The sequence below is a fragment of the Momordica charantia genome, assembly GCF_013281855.1.
Source record: "Momordica charantia cultivar OHB3-1 chromosome 5 unlocalized genomic scaffold, Mcharantia_2.0 BLBB01000005.1, whole genome shotgun sequence".
Classification (NCBI taxonomy): domain Eukaryota; kingdom Viridiplantae; phylum Streptophyta; class Magnoliopsida; order Cucurbitales; family Cucurbitaceae; genus Momordica; species Momordica charantia.
This window is the reverse complement of record NW_028275163.1, coordinates 6,287,729-6,303,245: the sequence shown is the minus strand read 5'-3', so window position 1 is coordinate 6,303,245 and position 15,517 is coordinate 6,287,729. Positions and strand designations below refer to the sequence as shown.

Genomic DNA, 15,517 nt, shown 5'->3' with positions numbered 1-15,517 from the left:
TTTATCCACCAGTTCAGAGGACACATCAAAGACTTACTCTTATCCAAGTTGACTATTCTTTTTCGAAGATCATCACATGGCTTATAGAAGCAATTTACAAGATGATTTACGCCGACGCTCTTTGTGTCACATACCCTTAACAATACTCTTGTCAAACAAAAATCTAAGGCAATATTATTAAATATGGGGCTCACATGACATAGTTATGCTTTAAGGTTATATTCAAAGGGCTCATATTAATAGAGACGATGTTCTTATATTCTAAAGATCTTCTCTCAACTTCTAGGTCGATGTTCTTACATATCCCACAAAAGTGACATGCATGATAATGGCTTGTTAGATGTATGCATATGTAGTTGCGAACACGTTTGTGACTAAGTATAATCAATAAGTGAGCATCAATATATAATTGTAATTCATAATGCAATTCAAGAGGACTCGATTAGAAGATGGAGAACGTTACCTTGAGTTCAACGAACTCTAAAAATTTTATGATATAACTATTTATACTAGATACACGTAAGGCCAACCGTTGAGGTAGAATCATGGTCTAAGATGATGGGACCATGACATTGGCCATCATCATGAGACAAAAATGTTAATTTTGAATGAAAATTTTATAAGAATGTATGAGAATATTTAATTTTGTATTAATTTTAATATAAATAAATAAATATATTCATTTAGTTTGAATTTAATTGACATATCAATTCCATGGGTAAAAAACTCACCAGGACAAGGTTGAAACTTGAAAGGTGCTTCATCTTGGCAATGTTGTTCATGCAACTCATTTTGTAAAAGATTAAATGTATAAAAATTAGTACCTCATGTTTGATGTAGTTTTTAAATTCGTTCCCAATTCTCTAAAAGACACAATTTCATATTCCATGTATTTTTTTTTTTAAGAAAAAAATCTAGTATTTAGGTCACAGAAATGTTACAATCAACTAAAATATATGACGTGACAACAAAATATATTTTATTAACTAGGTTAAAAGATATATATATATATTAGTATAATAAATGTGGGGATGTAAGATTCCAACCACTAAGAAAGGAGGAAGATGTTTGATGTTTCAATTGTTGAACTAAGCTCATGCTAGCTAAAAAGATTTTATATTTGATTGATGAAATTGACTTTTCCACCGTTGGTAAACTCAAAAATGTCAAAATAGCCCTAGAAAACATTACTATACTACGGATGATTGGGTAAGTTTGTACAAAATTCGTATTTATTAGGTTAAATTATAAATTTATCAATCCCTAAATTGTGTTTGGTCTACTTAGTCATTGAATTATGGAAATTTTCAATTACATTCTTAAAACATTCAAATTTGTGTCTATAATTAAGAATAACATGACAAAACATCACAAATATTCGAAGATAAACAAACTTCCAACCCGAACATGCGGGCTAATGAGGCTTTATATTTTCCTTTTAGTAACCCAGTTCCATAAGCCCGAAATGAGTCTGGTGTACTCTTTCATTCAAGGCTAAATAACACAGCTCTAAAAGTCGAAGAAACAAATTTATGTCATAAAAGGATCACATAGGCCTCAATGTTGATCTAGAATACCTAACCACATAGTAAGATTATACAGTCATACAAAATACAAATTTCAGCCCATCAAGGGAACAGTAGCACAAGCATTTATTTTTAAATAATCGGGGGTCGAAACTTTCTTCTCCTATACCCAAGGACACTCCCACGCCCGCCACAAGGTCTGGATCCGAGGACATCAAAAGGTTTTTTGTATTAACTCACCGAAAGGTTCGGACTTGATATCTCTAAGCCAGTATGACCAAGAGATCCCAAACCTTTACCAATCCGGAGCGAGTAGCACAAGCAAAACAGCTCAATAAACAATATCAGATAGCCAAACTGAAATTCTTCCAAGTCTTGTCGGTGGAGAAGAGAGTTCGAATTCCAAGATACTCGTTAGGTAGAATTTGAGTGTCATTAGCAGCATGCATACATATATATATATATATATATATAAACCCTTTCTGAGTCATGCTGACTGAAATTAGATTTAATCCATGCCGGCTGCCGACACAGGGCTTACTCCCTCTCTGGTCTCTATAATAAACCCAACCCCACAACAACCAAAAACAAATAGAAGACAAAAAGAAAGTTGGAAATATTCATTATACCAAAATCTCGACGAAATATAACTTATATGAACAAATATACTAATAACAACTTACATTTAGTTGCTACGGAAACTAATATTATATTCGATCCTAAATAGGTGGCCACTATGATTTGAACTTATTCCCTTCAGATTCATGGTAGTTACAAATTATAAAGATTTCCTAACTTACTGTCTAAAAACGGTGAAATATTTATTTATCCATTCAATTTGAATCTACAGCTTCTTTGATTTCTTATGAATATTCATTGACATCGATGTTTTATTGATACAAACTATCGACGTTGTCATAAAATTGAGATCTCAATACAATTGAAACATCGATGGAAAGATGTTCATATTCAAATAGATATTCCTTGGCATCTATATATAATCCAACCCGTCAACCTAACAGGAAAAAGGAGGGAAGATAAAGAAAAAGTAGGAAATAGAAATTGAAATAAAGAGGCAGAAAGAGACACTGCCATCAGACAAACAGAACCATGTCGGCAACACACATTTCGACCAAGAAACCAAACTGTTCACAGAAATACAGATATATTACATACCAGACGATTCATTGACATCTCAGAGATACAGTAATCCTAGAAGTATAAATAAGACCAAAAAAGAAAAAAAGAATACAGATTATTCAATCCAAACATACTGATCGTTCGGCTAATTAACTGCACACTTAAAATAATTGTATAAGGATGTCTTGGTTCTTACTTGGACTAATGGTAATTCTGGCTGCGATGGAAGACCATTGGGACTGATCTCAAGAAGCTGCAGCTGGGGCAACGTAAGATGGATTAAACGCAGCCTGCTCGGCACAAGTAAGTGTATCGTGAGTCCCGGCCTGTTCCCGACCAACACCCAACAGATCGAGGAAGTATAGGTAATGTGAAACGATGTTGTTCATGGCGTCAATATCACCCTGCCCACAGATAGAATCTCCATAAAGAATATTCATGGTAGTGCCAAAACCAGGAACCCTTTTGGACAAGGTGTCGTTCTTGGTGGGCTTCCAATGGCCGACAAAGACATCATGGGGTGAAGGCTGTGACTTCTTCACTGGGTTCATCCACTTCCATATTGCAGTTTGGAATCCAATGGTAGCATTCTGCTCCACATATTCCGGATGCTGCAGCAGATCCAACTTCAAACCATCCCCAATAATACCGTAATTGTAATTCCTACAATGACAAATAACAAAAAAGAACTCTAATCAAATTCTCATTGATATGGAAAAACGTTTGTAGAAGGCTCAGATCCATATCTATTTTTCCATGAGAAACCAAGAGAGAGATATTTAGGAGAAAATGCACAAAAGAAGAGCCCAGAGGCCAGGGAAACCTGCCAAAAGAACTACAAAATGAGAGCCTTCCGATTTTTAATAATCATCAGAAGGCAAAGGCTCCATATTGATTTCCATAAAACTTCAAATGAAGGTGCCAAAGGACAAGAATTCTAAATAATGTTCATACTTCTCTCAGACCCAACCAAGTTACCAACAACTTATCAGAGATTAGTTCCTAATCTAAACATACAAAACTGTGGCATTAGCTAAGTTAGAGACCTGCAAATGTCAATTTACAAAATAGCGGCGATTAAGTGAAAGAACATAGTAAATTGAATACTTATGTGTGTATTAACAAGGAACACTGCTATAAACCCCAGTAAGAACCAGATTAACTAAATTAAATCCACTGAAAAAGGAAACGGCGATAGAAAACTTCAAACCAGTAAATGGGCAGAGCGCCACGGCCATAATATTGGGCACCAGGAGCACAAGGATAGGTGAGCTTGAAGTAGTCATTGCAATAATCCTGGCTTGGACTCATCTCCTTGTTGAAACAGAGACCCCAGGCAAGCGGCCCTCCTGTAACCACTCCATCACCACCTATAAACCAACAATCAATTGAGCAAACGAATTTTTCTAGAAAACTGAATTCAAACGCAACCATCATCACACAGCAGCCGTTTTACAGAAAATCCAAGTCCACCCAAGTCAGAGAGATTAGCGTTTTTCACTTACAAGAGGTCTTAGAAGCAACATGGCCTAAGAAAGCAGCAATCTCTTTCATCTGCATGCGCTTATCTCCAGTGGTTCCGAATCCAAGCGGCTCGAACTGGGCGGCGGCGAAAATGAAGGAATGGTAGTCCCAGAAGTCGACGGCGTGAGCCACCGGCGAATTACGCTTAGAGAAGAGATTCTCGAATTGGTAGGTCTGAAAGTAGTCGGTAATGGTCAAATTGCAGCAATAAGTAGACCAGCTGCACTCCCACCCTCTGTCACAAAGCCTCTTCCCCCTCACAACCTTAACCTTCGGCTTAACCGCGGGTTCGTCCCCAATCGCAATCACAACCGACGCCATCACAATCAGCGCCAGTATCACAAGAAGCGACCGCTTCACAGCCATTATCGCCTCTCCCACTGCAAAACCAGAAAGAACAAAGATGAAGGTCAAGTAGATTTACATTCACCCAATTTCCACAGCACGAGCTTCAACTCACCTCTCAGAACCAAAAATGGCGGAAAATGCGCAGATCTGAGAGAGTAAGTTCTGTTAAACTCGTGAAGAGGCAGAAGAAGAAGAAGAATGAAGAATCATTAAAGCGTGTGGTTAGATCGGGCGTCTCTTTCAGTTACTAGACGCCATTGATTGGAAGCCATTTGAGCTCTGGAAGAAGTTACAGAGAGAGCGGTGAATGTGGACCGTCCGATTGGAGATTCATTGTCCGAATTTCCAGGCTGGACGAGGGACCCACTGAAATGCTGCACCGACACTTAAAAAAAAAGAAAAAACCATTGAATAAAATAAAATGGGCCTCATAATAATAATAATAATAATAATAATAAGGCATTGTTTTTATTTAATGTGTGTGACCTAATTTTTGTTTTTTGGAGCATATTATTATTATTGCTTATTAGATGAGTGTTTTTCTTTTCAAATAAACAAAAATACTAATTTTAATTTAGAGTGTGATGTGATGGATTATTTTCATGCTTTAAATTATTTCTATCTTGTTTTGTAAACTCTGAATGCAAATAAAGAAATAAAGAAGAAAAAGTAAACAACCCATCTAATAAATATCTTGTGTCTATTTTTTTAATTTGAATTTTATCTCAATTAGACAAAACGAAAAAGAAACATGAATTATTCATATTATTTTATTGTTAAGTAAATACACTTTTTTCCCACGTAGGATCATAGCTTTGTTCTATTTTTAGATAAATTTATTGTCCTAAACAAATTATAGGATTCAACATCTTTGTGTAGAGGTTAAATTCAATCTCTACACAATCTCATTTCCCACATCTATTTACGTAGTAAAATGAACCATTCCTACATACTAATAGAAAGAGTTAAATTAAATCAAATGACTTAAAAAAACCATCTAATAAATTAAATATTATCTCTTTGATCCATTAAACTAGTTTTTTTTTCAAATACCATTTTGGTCCAGATTCGTCTAGTTATTAATATTTAAGATTTATCTATTTTGATCCCTATATTCAAAATATATATTTTCATTCTATATTCTTTTAAAGTAACCAATCTGACTTCTATTGAAAATTTTTTAATACAAATTATATGAAAACCATTCAATACAAAATTATAACTACATTTCAAAAAATTTATTTTGTATTGTCATTAAAATTGTGATTAAAGAATGAGATAAAAAACTAAAATGAACAAATCAAAACGATTACATTTTACAAAGATAGAAACCAAAACAAACTAAAAGTAGGACACTAAAATAAACAAAAACTAAAAAAATACTTGGATGAAAATTAATCAAAGCTAACCAAAATACTATTTAAATATTTTTTTAATTTGGTCATATTTTAACTTGAATTTTTTTTAATGACATCTTTAATATCATCCCCATCATTAACAAAATTTATCTAATGCTCATCAAGGCAATAAACAATACCTTAATAATTAATAAATCAAACTTAAACAGAAGCATAATCCAAATTTAAAAACTCAATTAAAACTTTTTAAAATTTGAAAACTACAGACAATGCATCAAATATAATGATTAATTTGTCCTATAGGGCATAACTTCAATTCAACTGATAAGAATTTGAGAAAGCTCAAGAGATTCATTCAGATTGAAACAATGGAACTCCAAAAGGAGGTTTCTATATCATGAAGCAAACCTGAAAGAGATGAAACTATTTCCACTTCATTCCTAGAAACAAGTTTAAGACATTTCTCAAATATCTCATTCCAACCCAGAAACAACAAAACCAACAAAGGCATGACTAAATTTAGCAAAACAAGGTAAAAAATCAACCAACAGTCAATAAACACGAAATCAGCATTATTTTCGTCACCTCGTTGTCTAGCCAGCCCTCAGATGGAGAAAAAATTATTAATTGAGAAAGAAAATTTTCGATATAGTGACACATAAGATATGGCCTCTAGAAACTGCAACAGCAGTTGTAGATTCTGCTCAAAAATAATGTGCTGAAACAATTAAGTTGAGAAACTGAGAATTCAACACAAGGAAAAATCATGCAAGGAATTAAGGAAAGAACTCCACTACGTTTCTACCAATCCAGACCTGCCAATCTACTCTCCTACCGTCAAACCAAATCCAAATTTGTAGTCCTTCTTCCTGTGATCAATCTGTATTGCAGGTCACAGTTGAAGACAGATTCAGTCAAGTGAACAAGAAAAGTTAAAAAGTGTTCAACCTGCTTTTACTTTTCTTTTTCTAAAAAATAAACTTAAATCCTCAGGAACTTTTTGTTCTGTTGTCTACTTCTAAAAAACAGTATCAAAAACTCCAAACCAAAATTGTTTTTTAGAAAAAGGTTAAATTAAAATCTTAGTCCATAACTTGTTGTGTCATAAGTTCCTAAACTTTAAAGTGTCTAGTATATGTCCAATAAGTCCGTGAGTTCTAAAAATGTGAAAGTTTAGAGACTCGTTACACTTTTAAAGTTTAGGAACCTATTAGACACCAGTTACTCAACTTGCAATTTAACCCAAAAGAAACTCAGTTTTGTTTTTTAAATTTAGCTAAAAATTAAAGTTATTTTAAAAAACAAATAAATTGTGGAAACTAACATAATTTTTAAAAACAAAAGGGGATTAAACGTTCAGCTACTTGAAGAACTTCCTGTTGTCTTGCAAAGGTGAAGGAAATAAAAGAATATTACTTATAAATACCTCTGCGGAAAGAATGAAATTAACACCCATGTTTAGTCGCTCTTCAAGGAAAGCAGCTACACAACCATTGGAATCAATCTTCCCTCTAAGACGGCACTGTAACAACCATAATAATTACACGTCTTCATGATATGAAGGTCAATCAAACTGGAACTATTTGATGTTCTGCTAAGCAGATCGGAAGGTGGATTTAAGTAGATGCATAAATTGCTTATTACTAGTCATCGGTTGCAACTAAAAATTGATACATTAATCATACAATTCTACGGCATAGTGGTAGATAGAATGCAACAAAAGGAAGTAATTCAGTGCTCCACATAAAACCATCAAACTTGTCTATTGTACCAGCCGTAGCCAAAAATTCCAGCAAAAGATAATATTAAACCAATGTTGTGTGGCTACTTTTTGTTGTTGATTCTAACAAGAGAGCTTTTTGGTATGTTGTGGTAAGGGATATTTTTTTAATACCTATAAGTGTGTCTAGGCCATGGCCATCTTGCACGTACTTTCACTGATCTCATGGGACAACTATTTGTGACATGATAACCATTGGACCTTACTATATTTGATTGCAAGGAAAATTATAAGATATTAAATTCTAGGTAGGGAGCAACCATGGTTTGAATTTGAACCCATTCCCTCTGAACCTTTTATCTTTTCATTATCCCCCGTAACTATTAATCATGGTGGTTAGAAGTTGTGATTTTTCATAACCTCGTTCAGTTTGGTTTTAGGTGGTCAAATGAGTATCTTGTATAAGATTTCAGAGTCATTTTTCTTTCTCTACTCAACGGTAAACTTGTACATCAATGAAAATAAAAGTGTTTGCCTTATTTTAAAAAATGATTAAAATACTCTACCAACGGCCACAAGACGACCTACATTTTTACTTTTTCCCATACCACCCATATTCATCCATGTCGTAAATTCATACCACTATCTTATGCTAATGCTACAAATCATTTGCATCTTTGGAAGAATGCACACCCATTTTGATAGAAACATATCTTCATTCTTTTCCTAATGGTTCCGATTCCCAACCCCCTCCACAGTTTAAAGTTTCTACACGATACGCCAACCCATCAAAGCCACAATTTGCCGCCTTCTTTCCCTTCCCAAACGAAATGTCTCATATTTCTCTCTAACTACTATGCAACCTTTTTTTTTTTAATAAGAATTGAGAAAAATGAAAATAGGTACAAAAAGTGCCAAGAGGGCCTACAAAAAGACAACCTTGAGGAAGGAATCCCCCAAAGAAAAGGACTTCAATCCAAAAGAATGAATCTGAATGAATCCTAACAGATACTATGCAACCTTTTCTGGCTAAAGAAATAATGACACGGTTGATAGAACTGCATTACATAGTGCAAAATGACCTCCTATCGATCAGACAAAAGTGTCTCCATTTTCTTAGCTTACTCAAAGTCTCCTCCATCTGCCAAGAATCATTCTTCTACAATTACCCACTAGCATCTCCAAATAATTCATACGGAGGTATTTCACTTTTTGAGCCACGTTCTCCATTCTATTTCTCTCTATATTAGCTCCACATATTTCCGACCATTACACCATCCTTGCAACAGTACTATATCATCTACAAACTGCAAATGTGATGAATGAACTTCTTTTCTTTATAACTGTGATGAAGGAACCTTATGATTACCGACATAAAAACCTTCAATCCCTCCACTAATTTTCACCTTGACAACTTAAACAATAGTAGTAGAGAAAATGAATTGTGGATAACACATATTTGGTATTAGATAGAGAATTCACAAAACAGAAGATACCTGTCGAAGAATGTAGTCATAGCCAAGACTGGATATTACATCTCTTGACATGTAGTTATACGTGAAATCAGATGCCAATGAAACCTAAAATAAGGGGGGAAATGATTTAAGATATTGTGAAAAATAATAACAGAGTTTGATAGTTCTACCTCTTTTTCCCTCCTTTTCATTGCTCAGTGTTATTTTTTCTAATATTTTCTGCCTTGCTAGGAGGTTAGTTTTCCCTTCATTTATGTGAAACATTCTGTTATTAGTGAAATGTTTTTTTTGTTTCTAATAAGCAGAAGTATTCTATGAAACTATTACTTACCTTCTCCGACACCTTTTGAACATAGCTCAGAGCTACCATGCCCGTACTCGCAACTTGTCCGGTAGCAACCTGCAGATTGGAAAATTGAAGTCAAAATCTTGTCCTTCTTAGGATCAAGTTTGCATTTACACGATAAAATTTCCAAAAATCTGACGGACAATCTTGAATACAGAACTTTTTTTTTTTAACAAGGTTAAATGTCTGGATACTATTACAGTAGCACAACTTTCTACATTGTACGTTTGCTTCTAAAGGTTGGCAGATTCTGTTTGAGATTTTCAGGTTTGTTGGTTGTATGCCGAGAAAGGTTGAGGATTGGATGATGGAAAGCTTTGCTGGTTGGCATCTCAAAGGAAAGGCGTATTTTTTGTGGAAGCGTGCATTTTGAGCGCTTCTTTGGAACCTATGGATGGAAAGAAATATTTGCTCTTTTGATGATAAGTCCAAGTCTTTTGATTCTTTTTGTAATAGTGTACATATTACAGCCTCTTGGTGGTGTCATATGAATACGAAATTCTTTTGTAACTACAACCTCTCCATGATCCTTCAAGATTGGAGAGTGTTGATTCGTTAGTTCCTTTTTGGAGGGGGTCTTCTCGTCCCCTATCCCTTAGGCTGTTTTTGTGTTTCTCTCTTTAATGAATTGTCCCTTTATCCAAAAAAAACTATGACAGTAGCACAACCATTCTTGCATAAATTCACCAAGAACAAATTAATCCAATATCTTCTATAATATATTAACGGAAGAATGGTGGGGAATGATATTTTGAATATTATACACTCTAATTGAAAATGTATCACTTCATTAAATTATTTAATATTACATCTAAAGATGATGTGTATTTGCTCGTTTACTGTTAATGTTGGTTAAATTTCCACTTTATGAAAAAATCAAATAAAAAGCTTATGATGAAATCTTTTTAGTTCTTAAATTTGTTTTTAATAGTGTCATTTTTGTTCAAATATTGTTCACAGTTTATTGATATAAGCATTTGAAATTGTACTTTCAGTCTCATTGTACTTCAAAAATACAAGTTGTTTAATTTTCTCTCCTCTTCTGAATAATGGGGGTACAAGAGGGCCACACCTTGCATGTCTATTGCCTCCCATCCCTAGGGAGGCATTGCTTATCTTAAGGCTAGCTCCAAGAGACAACTAGAGTTTTTAACTTATTGACTTCTCCACCTAGAGCGTAGAACCTGAGGCTGAAGAGAAAATTCTGAAACATCCCAAACTCTTACCACCAAGGCCACTGCTTGGGCATAGCCATTAATTTTTCAATTAGTGAATTTTAATTAGTTAGATAAGAAAATATTTCAACATTATAATCAACTAAGTTATTCTAATGTTCTTTTATGGGCAAGGATTCAAACCAATAACCTACAAAGAGAGGCATTATGCCTAATTACTTGAGCTCCATTGAGTATCGCTTTTCTGATGTCATTTTTATGACGAGTTCATGACTTTATGTGCACATGGAGTAAATATCATAAAAAAGCTTATTAAATCTTAAACATACATGTCATTTGTTAAGAGCTTTTATTCAATTAATGTTATTTAATGAAAATATGAAATTGATAAAACAACGCTTAACAAATATATTTTCTGAAAAAAAAACATAATAAACTTAAAGCCTGTGTTAATTATTAAAAAAATTTAGATATTTAAATTTAATCAATATATAGAAATTATGTTGTTATACAGTGAAACCAAACTAAAAAATTCACCCACATTGCACATGGACTTATAATTTATTGAAAATTGAAGAAAAAGTCAACGAATGATGGCTGTTACTATACCATCTTATCTGTGTTGTATCTTGCAGCATAGCCAATACCAGACTTCCTATGCTGACCAGCCCAAAAAACTTCGCCACCCAATGATAGATGGGGTGATACACTCTGCAAAATAGAAAAAAAGGTCAGCATTGTCTCTTTATGTCACATAGCTGAGAAGAGAATGCCCCAAAGAGTTAAAACATGAACAACTTTTTTTTCTTATGACTGGAAAAGAAAGCGAAACAACCAAAGGGAAAGGGCTAGAGGGCACGTTCTCCCAAAGCTAGCAAAGAAAATCCTTCCAATCACGTATAATCATAGATAGGCTCAAAGTTACAAAATAACTTCCTATACCTATCTGTGACACAACCAAGAGGATTTGAGCTGTACAACATTACAAAAAAGAGGAGGACATGAACAAAGCTACTAATAATTGTTCAAATTGTCGAGGCACTACAATGTGCAAGAATGTCTAGAATATTGCTCTATCTCCACCTTTATTCCCATTGAGAACAGTAGGATGGGAACACTTAATGTTGGGGACACATTACCTTAGAGCATTTTGTGCAAAATAAAATGTGATTTTTCTTTTGGAAAAAAAAATGAAATGTATAGTTATGATGAAATAGAAACTGAGAAAGCGAAAAGATCAGGATGTTTAGCAGCAGAATGCCAAAAGAACAGGAGGGGGTGGTTCTTAAAGGAGGAGAGAGGTGAATCGTTTTTAAAACAAAATCAGATCACAAGTACAGAATCCTGCAACACCAATATAACTATATGTGTATAGTGAGTGAGTGTGAAACAGAATTTTCACCAGGTGGAGAAGGATATAGTCCTTATCAAGTGCATTTGCAATCAAAAAGGGGGAAACGAAGTATGACAAGCAAAAGGTAATCCAGTTGGTAAAAAAAAAAAACACGCCCCCAAAAGGTGGAGTAACAGACCTCCAATAGAGAAAGTTAAAAACTATAAAATAAGTACAATCTCCCAATTAACAAAACATTATATAAGTGTTTCAAAACTTCTACTTCTAACCAACTCTGAAACGTAAAAAAGGACAAGATAAACTCATGATATAAATCATCAGTATCATACCTGAATGTAACTTGCTCCAAATAAGGCACCATTTCCTAATTGAAATTGTGTTCTGAAGTCTCTTCCCTGATCCAGATATAGTTTCAATTGAAAAAAATCAAAATGTTTAACTATAAAAGGGAAACAAGGATCGTTAAAAGATGAACTCGTAATTGCAATAAAATGGTTACAATATAAGCATCTAACTTGATTGTAGGATATATCTAGCATTCTCAAAACCGCAGTTATACCACATTTGGAGTTTAGAAAACTTAAGGTATTCAATATTCAAGGTAGACAGTTTCAAGGACTAGTGAACCAGTGACCACTTGTTCAAATCCAAAAAATTAACAATACCATTAAGGCTGAGAAGCCTAGCGCACTTATAGGTCCCATTTTGCATTAGGCATTCTTTGGTGCAAGAGCCTGAGTTATATTTTCATTGGTTTAGGTTTAAGAACATAAATCCAAGTCTTAATGGAGGCCCAAAAACCTACCAAATTAAACATCATAGAATAATAGCTGACATTGTTTGTCCACTCACATTATGAAAATATTAGGATGTAAATATATTAGTAGAATTTTTGGAAGAATAGAATGCCTGCAAACATGAGTAAGCCAACTAAGACGCACAAAGGAAGGGCAATATTTTATTCCTGAAGAGATTGTTCTTAGCTGTGTTGCCATAAACAAGCTTACTGAGGAAAAATGTGCCTGATCGTGGTCATAATTCCAAACAAATATATCAAATCATGATGAAATAAAAATGTGCAAGATCGTAAATCTTCCAAGACTTGACAACCTTATAATCGAAGTTGACCATGCCGTGTGACATGTGAGGCTCATTTGTTAGCTGCAAAATTAAATATAGATAAATCAGCAAACAAAATTGAAGGAGAAGAGAAGTATGACAGCACCAAATAACATGATAAAAGAACCAATCTAGATCACCTGCGCATTGGCCTTCAAAATGAGATTGTCAGACAAATCACACTTCACTCTGGCATTGAGCCTTCCATCAGTGAGTATCCTCCCAAAGAGCATCAACTGCATATCAGTTACCAATACATCACATTGCAGTTCAATATGATAACGAAACAACAAACTTCCAGTAAGTGGGGTTACCTTTGGGTCTATAAAGTTGGCACCAAACTCATAAGTGGCAGTAGGGATTTTGATGGTTTCAGAGGATTGGGAAGGAATCTCCATAGGTCCCATAAACACACTGATCAGTCATCGATGGTTGTTAAGGCACAGTTATCAGCTAAGTAAACTCTCTATATGACCCAAAATAAAAAGCAAAAGGAATAAGTCGGAAGAAATTCATCACCAAACCAAACTACCTGTGGCTGAGGGAGAATTTTTGATTAAGTCCTTTGGTGAAATCAAATCTCATTCCTTCAAACAGTTCCGGCTTCAAAGACACTGCCAGAGCAAAACAAATATATCAAATAACTCAGCCGCATAATGCATCAAACCCACAGAATAATGAAAGGAAAACTGAGATATAGTTTCGAAAACCAAAACCCCTGTTTCTAATTTCGCAATTTCCACTAGAAACGTGATTTGAAAAAAGGAACTAAGAAGCCTAGTATATGGTGGAATGATATAATTCCTGAATCCCACCATTGCTATAAGCATCCCAAACCTTAAATATCTAAATTAAACAATCCTATATACCGTTGACGCAGTAACTAGAGCTACAAACTCATCGCGAACATTGAACCAAAGGGGAGACATTAGAGAATTACTGAAAGCTTCACGGTGAATCTCCTCGTAGGGGATAGGACATGGGAGATTCAAGTAATCGACTTTCTCTTCCTGTATCTTCTTCGGTGGAACGTATTGGGCGGCAGCCGGAGCCGTAGCAGCAGCGGTGGTCGGAGGAACGAGACCCGCCATTGTATTTAATCACCGAAATGAAAAACCAGAGAACCAAGCAAGTAACTAGTGAAAAAAATGGCGATGGGGAACGATCGGAAAGGCAATGTTGATTGAAGCGACGTAGATTTCTGAAAATATGGGCAATGTATCGATCAAAGAGTGACAGAGAGTAGCTTTTTTTCTTCTTCTTTTCTCTCTCTAAACCCCGGAGAGAAAGGAAATGTTCTAAAACCCTAGACCAGCTTCGTCTGTTGGAATAAAGAACACTCCCGGAACCCGGCCCGGTTTTGACATTTTGTTGGCTTGGTTTGAGTTTAACTTCAATTTTTGCCATGTAATTTTATAAGTTTCAATTCGGTTATCTTTAACTTAGCTTAGTTTTAGAGTATATTTGTAACGGTGGTAGAATTTGGGATTTTGAATAAAGAGATTTAAGTATAGTTGATTTAAAATCATCATTAAGTGATACTTTAAAATTTAATTTTTTAATTTGTCGAACATGCTCAATGAAAAGGAAAGTGATTTCGTTCATGTCAAAATCACTTTCAAACATATCCATAATATTAGTTAAAAAAATATGTGATCAAGTTTGTAACGATTTTGTCGTGAAAGTTTGTGTTAAGATTTAATCATATTTCTTATATATATAGATTGATAAGGTAATGATTGATCAAATGTGTTTATAAATTATAAATATATTATAAACATGAATCGTTATATGATTATATAACCTAATTAATATGTCTAACAAATTAATGAGTTGTCGTAAAAGATAAAAAAGAAAGCCGCATCCCACAACATTGTAAAAATGTTTGAATCTAGAGAAAAATTTGGGAAAATGTTGAATAGTCGCCGCCCACAATATTGGAAAAACGTTTGAATTTTGTAAATTTTGAGAAAATTTTGAATACGCTCTACAATATTGGAAAATTTTTCAATGTACATTAAGGGTGATGATAGAATAAGTAATTTTGAAAAATGAAATTTTAGAATCGCGACTTAAGTAATATCTTAAAAATCAATTTAAAGTGATTTAAACTCTAATAAAATTAATTTTTTAATTTATGAATCAAAATGAAAAGGATGAGTTATTTTGAAGGCTAAGAGATTTTTAGAAATTTGTTATTTTTTATGCTGGTTCTTTTTGTTAGTTATTTGTAAACGAATTTTGGAAAGAGGACGAAACTAAAGACAGTTCTATACTTTTTTTTAAGAAAAAGGTATTTATTATTGTAAAAAAAAAAAGGAAGAAACTCATTTACAATAATATCTTATTTTGACGGGACAATTTGTATGTCTTCCATCTAAGTATTAGTTTTATTAATTGTTTAAAGATATTTTTGACTTTTCGAATTTTGA

The 15,517-nt window shown here is 34.0% G+C and overlaps 2 protein-coding genes across 3 annotated transcripts; both read right to left on the bottom strand.

Moving 5' to 3' along the window:
- Nucleotides 1–2,564: 2,564 nt before the first annotated feature.
- LOC111009246 (chitinase-like protein 1) lies at nt 2,565–4,817 on the bottom strand. 2 transcript variants are annotated; one of them, XM_022282267.2, is made up of 4 exons: nt 4,651–4,817; nt 4,172–4,570; nt 3,877–4,036; nt 2,565–3,329 (listed from the first exon to the last, which is right to left on the bottom strand). In XM_022282267.2, the coding sequence occupies exons 2-4, from the start codon at nt 4,554–4,556 to the stop codon at nt 2,912–2,914; spliced, it is 963 nt and encodes a 320-aa protein (XP_022137959.1). In that variant the 5' UTR covers nt 4,557–4,570; nt 4,651–4,817; the 3' UTR covers nt 2,565–2,911. The 2 variants fall into 2 exon arrangements, with proteins under 2 accessions (XP_022137959.1, XP_022137960.1); XM_022282268.2 differs by lacking the exon at nt 4,651–4,817 and having other exon boundaries at nt 4,172–4,644.
- A 1,688-nt stretch (nt 4,818–6,505) lies between these two features.
- LOC111009382 (mitochondrial import receptor subunit TOM40-1) lies at nt 6,506–14,408 on the bottom strand. The gene is made up of 11 exons (XM_022282447.2): nt 14,026–14,408; nt 13,618–13,699; nt 13,400–13,499; nt 13,226–13,321; nt 13,077–13,127; nt 12,296–12,361; nt 11,222–11,323; nt 9,423–9,491; nt 9,113–9,196; nt 7,323–7,418; nt 6,506–6,776 (listed from the first exon to the last, which is right to left on the bottom strand). The coding sequence occupies exons 1-11, from the start codon at nt 14,174–14,176 to the stop codon at nt 6,720–6,722; spliced, it is 954 nt and encodes a 317-aa protein (XP_022138139.1). The 5' UTR covers nt 14,177–14,408; the 3' UTR covers nt 6,506–6,719.
- Between the last annotated feature and the right edge of the window lie 1,109 nt (nt 14,409–15,517).

Excerpts from the sequence above, each read along its gene's own strand:
- LOC111009246 (XM_022282267.2), bottom strand. The coding sequence starts at position 4,556 with ATGGCTGTGAAGCGGTCGCTTCTTGTGATACTGGCGCTGATTGTGATG. Across the intron at positions 4,037-4,171 it reads TGTTGCTTCTAAGACCTCTT|GTGGTGATGGAGTGGTTACA; the intron begins GTAAGTGAAAAA and ends GTTGGTTTATAG. Across the intron at positions 3,330-3,876 it reads GGCGCTCTGCCCATTTACTG|GAATTACAATTACGGTATTA; the intron begins GTTTGAAGTTTT and ends TTGTCATTGTAG.
- LOC111009382 (XM_022282447.2), bottom strand. The coding sequence starts at position 14,176 with ATGGCGGGTCTCGTTCCTCCGACCACCGCTGCTGCTACGGCTCCGGCT. Across the intron at positions 13,128-13,225 it reads TTTTGAAGGCCAATGCGCAG|CTAACAAATGAGCCTCACAT; the intron begins GTGATCTAGATT and ends TTAATTTTGCAG. Across the intron at positions 6,777-7,322 it reads ATTTCATTCTTTCCGCAGAG|ATTGATCACAGGAAGAAGGA; the intron begins GTATTTATAAGT and ends CCTGCAATACAG.